Genomic DNA, 20485 nt, shown 5'->3' with positions numbered 1-20485 from the left:
ACCTACTACTATTATATAGTATTTCGGTATAGACTATAGATTAATACCGTACAAGTAAATACTATGTCATGATAAAAACAATTTCGAACCATGGAATAATGTGAACATCCATAATTTACGGTTTGATGCGTATATTATAATAATAGATCTGGATTTGTGTTTGAAAGATAAAAATTAATGAATGACCGCAAAATGTAGATACTTACGACGATATTGAATTGTATTTTATATTTCTACTGTACTAATTTAGATTAAATTTAATTTAATTAAACGACCAACTTATTGTATATATATTGAATTTGTATACTGCTTTATGCCTTTATCACTAACTCACATTAGAATTTTCGATTTAAATAATTTCATTACTTTTTACACCGGAGCTAAGTGATTTTCGTTTAAGAGATTTCTCGACTAAAATTGTTATTTAATCCACATTTTATTACGCAACACTCACCAACGCGTTTTTGAATTTATCTTTTGAACTGTATTCATTCTATTGTATTTTGTTTGCTATCCAGCCATATTCAGACAAAGTTACGCTCGAACAAGATGCACTTGAACTAGGATTCTCAAGGTGAACCGGTACCACGGTAACATACTATTATTATGAACTACTGCATTCACAAGTTGTAAATACCGTTCAACTAATTTCAGTGCATTCTATCATACATAATACATTCATTTATATAATATTGTTAAATAAAAAAAATCGTCAAAATACCGTATATTTTAAGACTTATTTTTAACATAGTATAAGTATACATGTAGGTTATCAAAAATATTTGATTGGAATTTTATAACTACAATAGGACATAATATACCAAATACCTACATAATACATTATAGATATTGCACTGCAGCAGTACAATATTAAAACGGTTGATTTCATCAAATTAATAAATGAACCTCTTTTATCCACATTCCACTGTTATACAATAATATTGTTGTACCTTGTTCAAACAGTTGACGCTATAATATACTCATATCATAACATTAATCAAAACATTTTTAGAAATGTTTTTTATTGAAATGCTAAAGCACAAAATGTTTGCTTGATGTAAATAAAATCAATAATAAAGGTAATACTGTAATAGGTATTTAATGTGTATATGATATGAATTACCAAATAAGTATGCATATTCTGACCATTTTTGATTATAATTTTACCGACATGAGGAAACTGTCTTTATATTTCAACACCGATATGGTTAAAAAATAAATATATTATCATAAACAAGATATAATAAATAATATTATAATTTATAAATATAAATTTAAATATCAAGTTTTAGCAATTTAAATATAGAGTGATTTAAATAAAGTAGTGAATACATTCAAGTAAAAATGGTTTAAATGTACTTTTTTAATTATTTAATATAAGCAGGTAACTATTATAGAGTATGTTGTAAGTTTTATTACCATGGTATTTTCAAACCGTTTATTTGTTCGCTGAACAAACAAGTCTGTAGACTTAAATATTTCTGAACCTCTTATGTATCCGTATGATGAGGTGTTGATGGTATCATAAGAGCGATATACATTTTTTTTACTTAATCTAATAACGGTTATAGCTCGATTCTTATCAAATCATCACAAAAGTACTTGTTAAGACATTGTACTAAAAAAAATTTTTTTTTATAACTGTGTGCGTTTAATCATATAATATTTATATAAGGTATATAGAGTGTAGGCTAATTTTAAAATCTCAAATTCCTTAAAACGAAACATATACAATACTACTATAGGTAATTACTAATTACTATCAGTATAAACTATATTACAATTTATTATATTTTAGGTATTAAAAGCGGCTTAATTGCAAATTATATAATTATGATTTTAAATTTGGATAGTTCAATTTTAAAGCTTCAAACGTTCTCATAACCATAAATCTTGTTTTTCTGTTAATCTCTATGTATAAAACAGTAAGCTGACTGACTGATCTATCAACGCACAATTCAAACCATTGGACGGATCGGGCTGAAATTTGGTATACAGATAGCTATTGTGATGTAGGCATCTACTAAGAAACGATGTTTAGAATTAATAATTAAGGATACTTCTTGAAGTCTGATTTTAATGTATGTATGTATTTTTTATTGTCTGGAATATGTTCGTTAGGAAAAATGTTTAATTAAAAATGTGATTTGTCTACAATTCTAGGACATAGAAAATATGTCAACGAAATCATAAATACTTTAAAAATTAAAATCGGATCACAGAAAGTAAGTTTAATCCACTTACCGTGGTCAACATAGACGATGCAATTAATTATCCTGTTGAATTTTTAAATTCGTTGAAACTACCGGGTATACTATATTATAGGTTTATTATTTATTTATTTTTTTTATTTAAAAGATTTACAGGCTTCCACTGCTAAGGTTATTAGCCAATATATGGCTTATTGTGCGTGTGTTCACACCTCTATTATGTTGTTGCGAAATTTTAAACCACTAAAACTGTGCAACGGGACCAGGCTTAAAGTCAAAGCCTTACATCACAAACATCACAATATAGTGGAAGCCACAATTTTAACTGGATGTGCGTAAAGGGAAACTGTATTTGTACTTCGAATTCTTTTAATTCCGAACGAATTCGAATTTAAACAATTACAGTTTCCCCTCAGAGACTTTTTTGCAATAACTATAAATAAGTCTCAAGGCCAGATTCTCAAATTTATAGGAATAGACTATTGCGAGAAAATTATTTTTCACATGGGCTGTTCTACGTAGCTTGTTCATGCGTAAGATTACACAGTAGCTTGGCGATTTTGGCTCTTACTAATAAATCAGCGAAGAATTATATTGTCAACAAAAAAGTTTTGTAGATAATATTTTGAATAACTATTAGTAAAATATTTATTTTAAACCTTCATCGCAAAAATGATCGCAACGAATCTACAACTAAAAGCTATAACTAATAGAATAGGTTATGATAATAATAAAATTATCTTAATAACAAATTAATACGTATCTATGAAGTATTATTTCAACAATCTTAATTAAATTTTATTTAAATAGAATAAATAATATTTAATCTCGCCAGATTACATACATTTTTATACTTAAACCCTCAGTTTTGAGTGACTTTCAGTGTTGAAATGACTCAGCAAGTACGAAAAAAAACTATGATGAATAATAACAATTAGAAAAAGGCATTTGATTGTTTATACTTAATATCATTAATAATCAGAGTACCATTTATAGATGGAAGTGCAGGGTGGACACTATACATTTGCATCAAATTTTTTAAAACACCTTCAGCTTGCCAAAACTAAAATATAAGCACCGATATCAGACATTTATTCAATACTTTTATAATTTTTTTTAAACATTTTTTATTGTATACAATGAAATATATTTCATTTAAACAACTTTTTGATGTAGTTCGATAATCTAAAGATAAAATTGATAACATAAATATATTATCTATACATTTAGTATGAGTGCATGAACTGCCAGTTTTTTGTTTTTATATTTATATTTTTTTTTTTTATCATTAATTATTAAAATAAACAATCTGTAAATATTATTTTACACTTGTAAATATTTATTCAACTAATTAGTTATTATTTAAAATTATTAAAAATTCTTTAATTTATTATAATATATATTTTATGAGTGTATATACTATTATGAACGAAAAAAGATGAAACATGATTTTTGTAGCTACACAAATTATAATTTTAATAGCAATTAAAGAGATACTCACCGGTTTTAAGGAGTTTTGTAGTAGATATATTATGAACATTATTCTGAAAAAACGTGTCCTTAGGAAGTTATTTAATGTAAGTGAATCGTTATTAAAATATTGTAAGAAAAATTGTATTTTGTGGTTTTATGAGATACGTTTAAATCTTCAATTTCATATCCCAAAGAAAAAAATTAATTGTATTGTCTATATGTATTCATATTTTGCTTTTGTTCGATAAAACGAAAATAATATAGACTTTACACAATATGTACGTTGCAAAGCACAGTCCTTATTTAATGTAGTGTAGCAAGATCGTTGAATACAAATTATGACTTAACATAAAGTCTCTATATTGTGTTATAGTGTCAATTTATTGATATAAATTCATAAACATAAATTAAACATTGTACAATGTACTATAAGTACACGCAATATTCTAATTTGTAGTATATTATTGTCATGCATACAGGTACACCACAACAATATTATTACAATATCGTATGTCCTTCGTCGAACTATAGACATTGACCAACTAAAATATTGCCGGTACCACAATATTTTATTACTATTATTATCATAAATTTGGCCATGAAATTTTAAACGTAATGTTACAATATAAAATTTGTATAATCAATGAAAATAACGACAGATTTTTCTAACCTGTAAAATGTTAACTCGTATACAAATAGGTATGTAAAATGACGTGATAATAGTAGTTGTCATAGCACGAAAAACATTAAATATTCACTTTTATTATATTCCATTTTGTCGTTTGAGGGGACTTTTATTTTTATTTTTTAAAAACTTCTTTAAAATTAACAACATCGTTAAACTAAATAATAACGTGGTTATTATACGTATGACAAATGATAATCTTAGTTTTACCTACGTAGTTGCGTGTAGTTTTATTATTTGATCAAGACCGTCTAAATAAATTATAGTACCCATCAGCCTTCAGTTAGGTGTTTACAGTAAACGGCGTAGCTTTGTTTGTAATTATCCGCTTGAAACAAACAATACATGTGTTATATTTGTAAATATGTAAATGTATAAACACGAATCAAATTTAAGAAATATTCGTAAATAAATTTACACGAGTATACAATTTGTTTATTAGTAAGTAGGTACATTGTTCTTATATTTTACGCAATTAATAAGTGAAGCTTGGGTAACTCATTTGAAAGAGTTGAAGCATAGACTTCATTTTTTTTCATGATCGTCAACGATTATTAATGTGAATTAAATATAACTATAATACTTTGAATTAAAAAACTTAAATATATTTCTATGTATAAAGCATAGTTGACATATTTATTGAACAATTATAAAACTATTACATATTTTATAATAAGTATAGTCCAAGTTTTTTTTATTAAGTAATACTCCGCAATAGGTACAATATTATGGTTTCTTAATAAATATTTGAAATGTAATACAAGTTCGTTTTATTGCACTGATAATCCGTTAGTAATCATTTTATTTTGTACGAGTATAATTACTTTTTAATCCTACGTCTGTTCTGTATTTCTTTAAAGCAGTGGTTCCCAACCTGGGGGGCATGCCCCCCTTGGAGGACGTATACACATCGCTGGGGAGGCGCAAGCAGTCATCACAAAGTAAAATGTTATTTTATTTAAAATTCCACTATAATACTATATTATTTAAAATTATTTATATTTTATAATTACTATTATCAATAAAAAAGTAGTCTTTCAGAATATTATATAGTTTATTTGTAAAATGTAAAGTAAACAATAAAATTATAATTTTTTCAATTTATAGGTAGGGGAGGGGGGTGCGAGATTTTTGAAAGGGGGCGTAGAATAAATAAGGTTGGGAACCACTGCTTTAAAGTAAAATAATTCATACTGTAATGAACAATACATATTATGTTTGAGTAATCGCATTACTTACAATAAAACGTAACTTAAGTAACATATAAAAATAAACAAATTATCAAATAGGTTTATGCATAAATCAATATTAATTGGTTCGTATTATAGCGAACTATCCTGAGTAAGTCAGCTGGTAATAATATTAAAACTGTCAAAAACATAACTTTTTTAAATTTGATGAAAATATATTTAGCTCTGACCAAAAATAACATCGATTTAACTTACGTCAAACGTTCAATAACTACGTTCTTGCCTGATATTTGACGTCCTAAGTAGATTTGTTAGTACGTTTGCGGAGATTTTAGGATTACGCAGGATTTAGTATTGTATTAAAGATTATTATATTTTTATGTGATGAATGAAAAGTATTTAACAGCGTTACTAACATCAATGGACTGTGACGATAACTAGGTATTGTTATCTAGATTTTAGTTATGATGTAACACATCTACTACGTACACGTGTCTATTATAGTTTAACGCTATAAATAATTATATTGATACTAAAAACAAATTGGTATAAACAAATATAATTTTCAAATGTTATAACTGTTGTAAGTTAAAACTTTTTAGCCTTTGACCTATTGACAAATGTAGTTACTTTATTTGTATAAATGAATATTATTATGTGAAATATCACCTTATAAAGTGCAATATTTCAACCATTGACCCCCCTATTCCAATGTATTCTGATATTCATGAACAGTACCTTGTATTTTATTATAAACAAAGTTAACAAAATATATAATGTAATAAACTTAATTCATTTATAAATTATAATGCAGTACACCTATAAAATATAAAGTACAATTTAACCACACGTAAACATTATAACATTTACAAAAAAAAGTATGTATTCATTATTTAGAATAATTACGAATAGGTAAATGAAAATTCATACATAAATATTAAATTAAATTTAGGTTTTTAATTTAAATTTATAGAAAATAATCAGGATGAATTAATTTGAACGGTTTTTGCTAGTGAAAGACGGATTTCTTCAGCATTCTTGTTGTTGGTCTCGGGTATAAAAAACAATATAAATAGATATCCGAAAACCGATATGATTGTGTAGCCCAACCACAAAGCCACGGGCCATTCGTCAACCAATGTTAAAAATGTCTTCATCACTATGAATGACAATATCCATGAGTACGAGACAATGCAAGACTGTGCGCGATTAGAGTGATCGGCTCCGATCAGCTCGGTGGTGATGAACCATGGTATCGGTCCTAATCCGAGCCTGAAGAACGAGATGAACGTACAGACTATGATTATCGGTAGTATTTTCAACGAGTCATCCAACATACCTGCAAACAGCGCCAAAATATTATATAATATTAATCTACTTATGTCATTTAGATTTAAGTACACCTAAATCAACGTCCATATAATGGTAAATGGTAATAAATAGAGCAAAGACTTTCATGCACTAAAAATCATCAAATATTCATTTAAAAATATGCACTTATGCATCAAAAAATTTAAAATATGCAATTAAATATGCTCTCAAAAAAATGAATACACTAAAATTTATAGCTCTAAAAATTATATTTTTTCTTTAAATATTTAATTTTAATAATTTTATATTATCTCTTTATATTATATCACTTTATTGTAATCTAATCTACAGATTCGCAACTATGATAAAATGAGTTTCTTTCGTCTTAATGAGAATATAGAAACAGTTAAATATAATAATTTGTGTCCTTAATCACAAAAAATATTCACTGAAAAACACGATTTTCGAAAAACCTTCAAAATATGCACTAAAAACTTTGAGATTTTGGTCACAAACGTTGTGAAATATATTGTGTTCTTACTCTGCGTACAAAAACGGAAAAAGTAAACCAGAAAAAATATGCAAATGCATGAAAGTCCTTGTTCTAGTAATAAAGATGTCAGGTTTTTAATATTGTCTAAAACGTGCGTCATAAAATCAAATACTTTTATACAAGATATACCATAATATTATGATTGTATGAAATATTGTTATTATTGTAAACAGATTAGTATTAAGATGACATATAATTTATGGTTATGGTTTGGAAGTAGAAGAAATTTATCAATTGTTATTGATCGTTAGAACTTATATTTACGACGCGATAGTTAAATTACACTCGCGTACTTACGTTTAATGTTACAAAATAAACGAGTAAAGAACTAAAGAGTAACTAGTTGTGATCTTAATTAACAAAACAAAATATAAAGTAATATACAAAATTATTTTATTCGTTTTATTTTTATAATGAAATGAATTTTTTTTTTATCGCAAATAAAGAAGAATTTTATCAGGTGTAATTTATCATTTTATTTTTTTTGGTAAAAAATAATTACATTTTTCTATAAAATACAACTACAACTGATAGATTTCCGGATTTAGTAAAATTCTAATTATTGAATACTCGTATGATACATATTTAAAATATTTTTTGAATGCGCGCGTCGATTCGCACAAATTAGTAGGTACATAATCTCAATATGTAAAATGGTAACCACAAGCCACAGAAACATAATATAAGAATTTTTACAAGGTATCGCATTGATTAAAATTGATTGTGAACTTTCATTATTTATTTTTTTCAGAAATTCTCAAAAACAAAAATATTAAGGAGCATAACTACAACGGATTTTAGCAGATATTGTCATGGCGCAAAAGCAAAATATTATAAGAGTATATGTTTATTATAAATAGGTAGTACGAACCATTATTCAAAAAATAGAAGTACATTGTCAACAAGGCCAAGCACGTCACCACAACTGAGGACGAGATAAGAAGAAGTCTTCGACGGCCGATTATGTCGATGAGAAAAATGGTGAGGCCCGAACCGATCAGCTGGAAAATGCCGGTTATTATTGATGCTGTGCTGGGTGCCACTGATGACCCAGATATGCTGAAAAGTTTAGTCGTATACTGTATAATGGCTCCGGCACCTGACATCCTTTGCACAGTAGCCAAAGCCAACGACAGGACGATTGCCTTCACGAAAGCTCGACTGAAAAAATATATTATTATATTGTAATACTGTCACAGTTTTCCAAGAATATTTAAACAAATCGACCGTACTCTCTTCCAGCGGGTTGCAAGTGCTTCTCGATAGGAAGTGCGTCGTCTTCGGTTTGCAGTTTCGCGAACTCATCAAACGCCGTAGTAACGTCGAAGTCCTCACCGTACAGCCATCTGAATTACGATAACATGCGTCATATAAAAATCTTCATCGTTACTCGCGCATGATAATATTGTACCAGCGATCGCTTAAGAAACTTCTTTGTAGGTACCGATCGGTTTTTTCTAATACAATCTCATACCAAAATATACACTCATTAAAACATTAATTACTCTGTCAGCTGCATTTAGTGATAACACGAGACCACTAAACACACACGTTTAAGTAGATATTGCCTAAACTAAGCTCCTTAAAACTGTGATTAACTCGATAAACCGATATTAGTGGGAGCCGCTCGAGTGTACTCCGCTTATTCACGCATAATATATTTTCTAATAAGTTTGATAAGTTTAATAATAAGTTTTCTCGACAATTAATTTAACGTAGTTTTTAGTTGAAATAATTTACCGTTTATTATTATTTATTTTTATAAGAATTCTTTGTTTTAGTTTTGTGTTTTTGTGTGTTATAATGTAGGTACGAATAATATCGAATTGTAAAAATGAACATCAATGGTAAATTGAATACAAATATGAACTCCTAACTTTCCTATCAAACAAAAAAGTGGATTATTTTTTAGATTCTGGTTCTATTATTGTTGATACCTGTTTTTAACTATAATAATGTTGGCACCAAAGCATTGCCAAAATATTTTATAGACATTTCGACAAAGAGAAAAACAAATGCGGTGTTCTCCACGGTGTACCGAAATGTACCCGTATTTAAAGCTCAAAATCCGCACGTGGCGTACGCCGTCCACTTATATCTCAAACACGAAACTCAAACACTGTCTCTACCCCTTCACCGCCACTCGAGTCACATCCCTACTTTACCGCAGTGCATGATTGGCTATAATTATTAAGGGTGGTCATACATGAGAGCTGATCTGGTGTCCACGTAGCGCCCTCGGCTGTACAGGTACAATGGCGATTCGGGCATGCGCCAGAAAATTGTGCAGAACACCACCGGAAAGACGGCGCAAGTGAACGCGAACGTGGGCAGGTTCAGCAAGGTACTGGCCACGTACGAGTACAGGATGCCCACGCACAGCATGAAGTCGAGGAACACGCCACCGCGGCCGCGGCACACGTCCGGCGCCACGTCGAAGTTGTAAAGCGGCACCGCCACCGTGACGGCGCCTAGCGACAGCCCGCACAGGAAACGTCCGGCTAGAATAAAATTCACCTGCGGACGAATCATACATATTATTATTGTCATTGGCAGTGTCATGACACTATTACTCGTACACTGCACGATAAAATAAAAAAAAAATGACGAATGAAGGTATAGAACCACACTTTGAACGCACAAAGTGGAAGTTACGTACTCGTTTATAAAAAAAAACGTGAGAAATCATGATATGTATGCGTGTTAAATTGACAGAAAAAATTGTATCTATTTATAGTTGGTAAAACGTAATAAAATTGAAAATGTTTAATATATAATATACATTTATTTTTAAATTTAAGACTGCACAATGTTTGATCATTTATCACGACACACATGTATTAATTTATTATACACTCACGCTATTCACGAAGAACGCGATTAACAGCCATCCAACCGTCATAGGAATCGCGAGCGACAGAAGAAACTTCTTGCGTCCGAAGGTCCGCGATAACCCGCCGGCCGGGAGCGCACCCACAAAGGCGCCGATCACATATATGGACACGATCCACGACGACTGGTTCGTGGTTTCCATCATGAACATTTTATCGCCGACGGTTTCGGGATGTTTCGGGGTCGTCCAACCACCAACCACGGTTCCCGAAGCAAATGACATCATGGAAGCTTTTGACAAAAAAAAAAAAATAATTAATTTCAGCATCGAAGACGAATGATAGTGTATGTGTATAAAATGTTATTTATAATATTGTAGTCTGTAAATTGGTACATTAGTAAATTAGTTTATACCAATATGTATATGATAGTACTAAAATATCAAACACATTGAACAATTAATTATGCATCAGATGGTGGTGTATTGAACATTTTAAATATGTCTTACAATACAAAAAAAATTAAATAATAATTTTAAAAGTTCAAATTTTTTAAATAAATTCCGATGATAAACATAAAATTACAATTTATGATATCCTATATTGGTTTTAATAGTTTTAATATCTAAATACAATTGAGTATTTATAGTAATATATGCTAATAAGAAACATATTTTTAGCAGTGAAAAAATCAGTTAGAAGATAAAAAATAAATAAAAGAGATACAAGTAGATGACTATCTCTCAAACTGGATCATAAGCATACTACCTTTAGGTATGCTACCTTTTGAACTGCAAAGAAATTAAAAAAAAAGCGAATTTATTTAACGCTCTATATGATTTATATGTTCATCTTAGTAACGAATGATGTAGCAATAGTAATCGATAACTGGTGTAATAAAATAAGCGTCTTACGAATTTTAGATGGTCCACCGGCCGAAATATAAGTGAAACTGGCTCTAATAATAAAGCATTGTTACGATCATACTACAAGCCCAATATCCTAAAAGTAATGAATCTTATGCTAAAAACTTACAAGTCAAACATTATCACATCAAGGTATACATTAAAGATCATTACAGTGTTAAAATATTATGATAAACTTACCGAGAAAACTCGCCAATAGCGAACGCCGAATTGAAGTTTTTTTCGACGAGAGTAGTGGTTGTTTTTCCATTACGCCACTGTACGACGATTCGAACCACATAGTATACAATACACTGTTGTATTTGTCCCTCTTGATTTTAATTTACTAAAACGGTGACAAAATAATTATAATATAATATGTTACATTTCCACAAAATAGATTGAATCACGAAACACATATTTTAATTTTATATAGGAATGTTATAATAATTTAGGTACACATAATTCTTATACTTTAAATATTATTTAAAATTTCCAAAGCACTAGTGTTTACACGAGCATAAAATGTATTTAGTAATTTTTCTATACAATTTTTGTACTAAAAATTAAAATATTAATATTATTCTATTAATCTTATACAAAACATGCATATTACTATAATTTTATTACCTATTTATTAGATTTTCTTGTCGTAAATCAAAAATATTTATCACACTTTACAAAAATATAATAAATTATATACACATTATGTGCGTCAACTTTAAGGTTGCTATAATCTATCTATTATACGTAAAAAAGTAATTTAATTAAAACATAATACAGATGAATAAACTACATTAATTGAATTCTTAGTATTAAGGTAATAGTATTGTTCATTAAACAAAACAATTATTTGAATTTACAAAGAATAAAGTCTGAAAGAAAGTAAACAGTTTATATTAGAATGATTTATAGTATAATATTAAACAACAGTACCATTAAAATATATATACATTTTTTTTTTATTTATTTTATTTTAAAAGTCTGGCAGCAACTAAGGCTGCTATTAGCTGTGGATGGGAACAGGTTTTTTTTTGTATAAGGTTTGGTTAGTAGGGTTGGAACACGTGTGTGTATGTGCCATGGATTCGTCACTAAGAACTCAAGTGGTCACCCATCCGAGAACTATCGACGCCGGTTTTGCTTGACCTCAGAACACAATACACATTAGTGACTGAGGTCAACCACCACGCCACAAAATAGATATTATAATAATATATATTATATAGAAATTATGTTTTGAAATTTTATATAAGTTTTGAAATTAGTTTTATTATAATATAATATATTATTAGTTTAATAACATACATTGTTTAGCTCATTTTATATTTATTAAATAAATAAATAATTTATACTTTGTTAAATAATAATTAATAAATTTATTTATATTAGAAATTTATGATAAATAGTCTGATCTACTAACTTATAATTTATTATTGTTAACTCTGAAAAAGTATCCATTTATTGAGTACCTAAATCGCATTAATTATCAAGTGTTTATATAAAATATTACAAAATCTATGGCAATACAAAATAATTTATGATTAGCTAGGTAAATATCAATAAATAAAAGTATAAAACTATTATTTCCAATTTCTGAAATAATTTAAACACTTAAATAATTCTTGGTTTTTCTTTGAGAGTATGTCTAGCAAATTGTAATTAATAGTGTACAAAAAAACATAAAAAAAAAAAAAAAAATGTTATTCTTAGTTATTTCAAAATATTATTAAATATTATTCTTTTCATTTCAATATGAATAACAACAAAAGTTATTATTATTTTTTTTTTTTTTTGGTATTTATTCATTATCAGCAATATTAAAAATTATGTAAAAAAAATAACAGATAAATATTTTGGTATCAATTCAATAAAGGTAAAAATATTTAAATATAGAAGTCTGACTTTTTTTCATATTTACGTACAATAAAAGTAAAATAACATTCGCGAATTCGCGATGATTGAAAATTTAACATTTATGATTTTTATACGATACTCTCGTATTGTTATTTTCTATTAATTTGTTTAATTTTCTAACAGTTAGCATTTGTATAGTTCAATAATTACATAATGTTTAACATATATACTTATGTAGTATATACGTATTTAATGTAAAACACTAGAATAAAGAATTTACGTTACCTTAAAATTTAAAAACATTTTTTTACATTATTATTTGTACAATATTGTGCAATACTTAGTATTTGTATAGTTTAACAGTTGCATAATTATATACATACATATGGTGTAAGCGTATCAATAAAAAAAATAGAATAATAAATTTACATATTATAATTCTTTACGATAAACATTAATTATCGTTTTTCGGTTTATCTTAACCTTTGTCAGTTATTAATAAGAAGTAAAAATCAATCAAACTTTTCAAACATATCAAACGGATTATCTACAGTTATAAAAATTATTTCTTTTTAAATGAATAAAATAAGAACATGACTTATTTTTAATTTTTTTCTATAATTTTAGCTCTCACTTTATTTACATAGTTTTAATTAAAACGTTGTATTGTGTACACATCACATCATATCTAGTTAAAAAAACATATTCATATGTAGCTGGTAATTAAAAATATTAGATATTTATTATTTATTCATTATATGTGTAATAAATGTAACTAAAAACAATAAACTATTCCGAAACCACTCACTAAAAAGTAACACTAAATCCCATGTACAATAATGGTAATATGAATTATTTGGATTTAGTTAAGAATATTATGAACAATTAGTAAGGTAGGTAAACAGAAACACATAAAAGAAAATATATAGCGAATTTATTATATTGCAGATAGGTAAATAGATACTGTAAATAACAGTATAAGTAATATACTTTCGTTTAAGTTACAATAATTGATAAATCCACCTTCATTAAAATCGAAAGGTATGACTTTTCAATGCATATAATATTATGTAATGTAATAAATGCATAATTCAAATAATCATTACTATGCCGTATTACGAGGTTCGACATATTTGCACTTTAAAAAAATAACGCTTTATAACACACGGTGAAATAACGTAGTACGTACTTTTATACTTCGCAGAAATGAAGTCGGTAATAATGTCACGCGATATTTAAAGTCCCAAACGTGCAGGTATTGCAAAACAACGACATTTCTGATATTGAGGCATGCGAGATGCGACTGCGATTCCTATGACCGATTTATAATATTTTGAACAAATTTTAACGGATACTGTTCTGGAAATCTTTCTACTCACAATATTTTAGTAATCGTTCACGGTGCAAAATTCACGTGACGATGCGGCGGCGAAAAGTTTAACAGTGATTCAATATCAATTTCGACGGATTCGGCCGTCTAAAATATTCTGATTAAAGACGATTAATTTTAATATTCAGAACTCGTCTTGGCAGCTGGACTGTGTACACATCACAAGCACTGAAACACACAACCTACAAACTATTTTATTTTTGATGATAGGTATGTATATATGTATAATGGCAATAGGTATAAACTGTACTCCGGCCGGCGATTACGTTTCATATGCTTTTTCAGTAGTTGAAACCGGTTTGAACGCTTGATAGGAGACGTATTTGGCCCTGAGTTTTTCGTGAAAGGTTTTGTAATTTTGTTGCGTTGGAGAAGGCATCGTAAACAGAGTTGCCAGTTTGGATATTAACTTATTACCTGTAACGTGAAGAAATATTCCCTGATTTTGAAAAACGCGTTACTGATGAATTCGTGATATGTCCCGAGAACATAATTTTCAATAGATCTTAACTTTTCCGCGGTCTCTGTACGAGTAATTTTAATATGCTTACGTGATTGCCTACCAAATGACTAATATTAATATGGCTTATTTATTTTTCTTTACGTCGATTCACTAATTCACAAGTCCGACAAAAGTATACATCTAAAATGTACATACGTTTTTAGTTATAATGATAAATGATAACAATTTCTATTATTATTTATTAGTTTACTATCTAAAAGTTTTGACGTCTTTATAGAGGACTATATAAGCTTATATTTCAAATGAGATTCATCTTTTTCCTAAAAATTGTATAGAAAGTTGAAAATGTTTATGTTTCTTGATAGTAGGTTTTGGGTTTTCAACTTAATATACTAATAAAAAATAACACAGATGATATTTCAACGGTTATAAGTTTGAAAGATGAATGCAATTTGATGATTTGAAAATTGCTAATTGATATTATAGTCAATTAACATTTTTAATTTGTAAAGATTTTCTAAGTATAATGAGTACTGATTAAATATATTGTATTATACATACGCCCAACCAGAGTCAAATATGAGTCAAATCATTTAATATACAAGTAATAATATCAATTCTTAACATTTAAAAAAAAATTGAATTTATTAATTACTAAAGAAAAACATGAAGGTGAGTATGTTTGGAGAATCATCCTGTGTGACTGTGTAAGGAAATCCTTATTCGATGACTTTATTAAAAACAATTACCTGATAAATGGTAAGTTAAATATTTAAAAAAAATCAACTATTATACGTACTACTAATATTTCTATGAATCAGTCAGTTTCTGTGTTCAAATAATATGTCGATTATGCAAAAATTATTGTACGATAAAAAATTATAGGAAGATCTAACTTATGATGAATTTTTCACTTACCAATCAAAACTTAATCAAAAAAATAATATATCATCCTTGTGCATTATGACGCATGATTAAATAAAACTTAATGTGTATTATAGTATTAAGTTAAAGAGGAAAGCTAAACGGAATTGTTCATAAATTATTATTCATAATTGTATATAAAAATATACAACGAAACAATAATAATTTTAATCGTCTAACCTAGCTTTTTATAGTAAATAGTAATAATTATTGTCATATTTTGAGATAACAGTTTTAATAATAACACAATATAGAAGTAGACATTGCATATTATTAAAAATATATGCAGTATTAATTAGTAAGATACACAGACAAAATTGATTATTTCACAAAATAAGTAGGTACGATAACAGGAGTAAATTCTTTGGATTCGTTATGGAATACACAAACAGGAGTAAATATACATTTTTCAATCATTATTGATTATAATGATTGTTTTTAAAATAGTTTCTTATAAAGATAAAATTCTTTTTAAACTGCAAATCGAAATAATTAGAAGTAAAAATAACATTCATGGGTAATACTGTGATAATGTTGTAAATTAATTAAGAATTATCAGTTTTTTTACTTACGTATATTATATATAATGAAAAAAGTTTAAGAAGTAATAAAATATATAATAATTTTAGGAATTTTCTAGACATTAATGATTTTCTTTTCAAAAGTTCTATTTATATAGTTTGTATGTCTATGCATAAGTTTAAATCAACTAGCCGTATAGCAAAAATAATAATAAAAAAAATACTTTAAAACGTGCTGTTACATCGTAAAGACTTTAATTTTTTAATAGTATTTTTATAAATAGTATGATTTTTACAAATTATTATAATAATATGTAATAATTAGCTTTTATTTGTGCAGCGAAGCCATACTTGCACAATCTATAATCTATATTATAATGTTTATTATAATGTATATGTACTTGGCAAAACATTTGAGCATTTAACTCCAAGCGTTACTTGTTTACAGGGTATAAAATCATAACACGATTGAACAAATAATAACCGTAGATACCCAGAAATGTATTGTTATATGTTTGTCGGCAGCGAACTTAAATGTCCTGCGCAACATCGCAAACATTTAGGCAATTGGGAGGAGGATATGAATTTTTGAAATATGATTTTGTGGCGTAGTATAAAGAATGAAGATTTTTATTATAAATGATTATAGGATTAGAAGTGTAGGTTGTATATTACTCAAAGTTGTGTAAACATTTGTGAATATGACTAAATACGTTTTACAAGCTCATGACATCAACAATTTACATTAAGCAGTTAACATTCACTTTGATTATTTTTAATAATATAACAATAAATAATAATAATTATATGTAGTATAAAGTGTAAAGGCGACCATACATAACAGACTTAGTAAGTTGTATGAAAAATGGTTTTCTAGACCCTCAGCCGCTTACCCACATAACCGATCGACCACATTTCTTCAATACCTCTATCATATATTATATCTTTCCGTCTCTAAAATAATCAAAGCTGACGTACTTGATAATTTATAATAAAATAATATATTATTTGAATTCATATAAGTTACCATAATTAATCCTTTTTTTCAAAAATATCGTCACTGACACTACTACACACGCTTTAGAAATGTTGTCATCACATCTCATATATTATTATTCTTATTTTAAATCGTGTTTAGATACATGTATTATATACAAAAATTAAAATTAAAACCGGTCGATATATCGTATCTAAGTTGAAATGTTTTTTATCCATTACTTTCGCTTCGTATATCTAATAATAAAAAAAAACATCTAATAAGAGATTAATTAACGTTATGGTTAAATCAAGTATATATACATACAGTCATACAGACATCCGGTATATCGTCGTAGGTACTATTTACACACGCTGTCGCTATCATCGATATTGATTCTCATTAAATCATTAAATAAGTTACCTAAAAACCGTCTATAGATAATGTATTTATATAGATAACAAATAAAAATAAATATTGCTCATGAAATGACACCAGTCCATTCGAGAGACGTATTTTTTGATTGAAAAAAAAATCTCGTGTTAGTTTGACCTGCAACGGTTTACTATGCACTGAATAATTCTTGATATTTTTTATCTGATGGTCTCGCGTGAGTAACGATTTTTTAGTGAATCCTGATGGCTATTGTAAAGATATTATTGTTGCACAATTGTACGACACCTGCGATTTAAATGCTTAGCTACAATATTCCGTTCGGTCGTTTTTTTGGAATAGATGGCGCCATCTATATGTAAAATAGTTTGTTATTATTAAATTTTGACATTGAGCGTCTTGGTGACCACCATTTTATGACAAGGAGTAACATGAGCAGCATTTTGGTAGAGTGGGATGAGTAAAAACAATTGTCTCCCTCTGACATTTATCGAGAAGGCATATTATCAAAAGTTTTGTCCTAAGCGTTACATTTTTGTCAATAAAAAAAAAAAAAAATGATTGATTCATGATAGTGTATAGGTCATAGGATCTATGTTCCAATGCAATTTGGTTTAAAAAAAATTAATTCCTTCACTTCAATAGGTACCTTATTGACCATAGTTGTATGTTTTTCAAATGCTATCTATGAACAATAATAATATAATCATGTGTAAGTATATTTATATTATTTTTAAAAATAAATTGATTAATATATTATATTGAATGACAAATAGTGTAATTATTATAAAAATTCGCTTTGATTTATTATAATAATTGTATCATTAGATTATTAGTTAAGTTATTTTATCAAAGCTATTTTTGTTTTATCAGGAATTTTAATTTAAAATATTATATAAAAAAAAAAAGAAAGAGAGATTTTACTTACAGTCTTACACAACAGGTAAATAAATAGCTTAGCAATGTATTAAAATATACAAAAATTATGTTCTTGTATGATCATCATTACATATTTTTAATCTTACTTCTACTTGATTATGTTGTTTAAGATTAAAATTAACACTGCATGAATGTTGATTATAGCCACATAACTGCCGTTATTTTTGTAAAAGTATTATTTATCGCAAAATCACGTTTTTTCCACTGCATGTTTATTAAGATATGGTATATTGTTTTTAAACTAATAATATTTAGCCATTTAGTGAACATTCACATTTAAAATCGTTATTGATAAAATTTAATTTTATAAACAAGTATCAATAATTGTTTTATTGACCCATCATATATACATATTTTTAATGAACCTTATAATTTATACTGGAGTTTAGTCAAACACAGAATTTTATTAATAAAGCAAAATATTATTTGCTTGGGTCGCTTTTATTTAGGCTTTATAATTAAATCGTTAATTTATAATTTAAGCTAAAGAAAATATAATTTAGTAAAAAAAATTAAAGTGAGCGGTGACGATGGCTACTTAGGTAATGAGTAAACTTAAGTTAATTTCTATATTACTATTTATTACTATACAATTGAACCTAAATTATTGACATATTGAGATTTATAATAGGAAATAATTCATTACTACTCAATATAATCTAACATTGGTTCTAGCTACTAGCTAATGAACTTATATATATACATTGTTTTGTATAATCTTTTAAAAAAAAAATATGAATTATAGATAAAATAATACGTTTTGATTTGTTCAAACACTTCAATATTATAAATTATCATTGAAAACAATTTTTCGAATAATTCCACATTTTTTTGCCAACTTATGGAAATAATATTAAATATGTAATCTGGTAATATAATAATATTGTAAACTATGACGTAAATTATCAATAATAACATTTAAAAAAAATGTAAAAGACAAAAAATTTGATTCATATTGTCACAATAAATTATTAATATACATTTTTTTTCTCGTTTGGGAAAATTATATATATATATATATACAAGTTGATAAAATACTTATACTAAATCTAATCAGATGATAAAAAATATACAGATGAATGTTGAACATCGTCTTCTAAACGTCCAAAAATAACTTGATTATAAATTTACTATAATTAATGTTTAATCCATGATAGTTATTAATCTATTATTATTCTCGTGAAATGTGGCAAAAAATAATTTGACCACATATTATGATGTCTGAAGAAATATTTAAATAAAACAAAATATTATTATAGTTAAGTAACTTTTTCGCGAATTCGAATTTGTCTTGTATCCATCATTGATTCAGTTGAAGTTAACCATAAATAAATAATTTAGTTAAACTATTATGCATGTATTATAAAATTTATATAATTGTAAATTGTTAGTTTGATATAGGTACAGATGTCGTTTGAGAAACGGAAAGATACAATACACGACTGACACACACAGTATGTGACATATAATATACCATAATATATGATTTATACAATAATATTAAGTACTTGTCTATATAAATAAATAATAAAAAATAATAATGACAATAATTCATTAAATTTAGATTGTACGTTCCTTAAATAACTTATTGTAACGTAGGTACCTATTACTTTTGATTTATCTTTTATACGATGGTATTTTTTGTTACTTCATTAATTTTGTATTTACTATAGGTTGTAATCTGCTTATCACTTTAAACCACACACATATATCATATATGCAATAATATTGTACGATTATATTTTTTATTCAATAATTAATCGTTCATCTCGGTTTCTTGTTAATTATATTATAATTAATAAATTATAAGTTATAATCTTAGATAGATGTTGATCCAATAACATTGGTATGATATACTATAGGC

The 20485-nt window shown here is 27.0% G+C and overlaps 1 protein-coding gene across 2 annotated transcripts; it reads right to left on the bottom strand.

The window, feature by feature from the left end:
• Positions 1 to 6478: 6478 nt before the first annotated feature.
• Positions 6479 to 14625, bottom strand: LOC112601863 (facilitated trehalose transporter Tret1-like). 2 transcript variants are annotated; one of them, XM_025349694.1, is made up of 8 exons: positions 14395 to 14625; positions 14205 to 14327; positions 11360 to 11504; positions 10283 to 10545; positions 9629 to 9939; positions 8655 to 8768; positions 8294 to 8583; positions 6479 to 6897 (listed from the first exon to the last, which is right to left on the bottom strand). In XM_025349694.1, the coding sequence occupies exons 3-8, from the start codon at positions 11457 to 11459 to the stop codon at positions 6539 to 6541; spliced, it is 1437 nt and encodes a 478-aa protein (XP_025205479.1). In that variant the 5' UTR covers positions 11460 to 11504; positions 14205 to 14327; positions 14395 to 14625; the 3' UTR covers positions 6479 to 6538. The 2 variants fall into 2 exon arrangements, with proteins under 2 accessions (XP_025205479.1, XP_025205480.1); XM_025349695.1 differs by having other exon boundaries at positions 14205 to 14625.
• Positions 14626 to 20485: the final 5860 nt, after the last annotated feature.

This window comes from Melanaphis sacchari, unplaced genomic scaffold, assembly GCF_002803265.2.
Source record: "Melanaphis sacchari strain LSU unplaced genomic scaffold, SCAv2.0 Contig7_pilon_pilon, whole genome shotgun sequence".
Lineage (NCBI taxonomy): Eukaryota > Metazoa > Arthropoda > Insecta > Hemiptera > Aphididae > Melanaphis > Melanaphis sacchari.
This window is presented reverse-complemented; position numbering and strand designations above follow the sequence as displayed.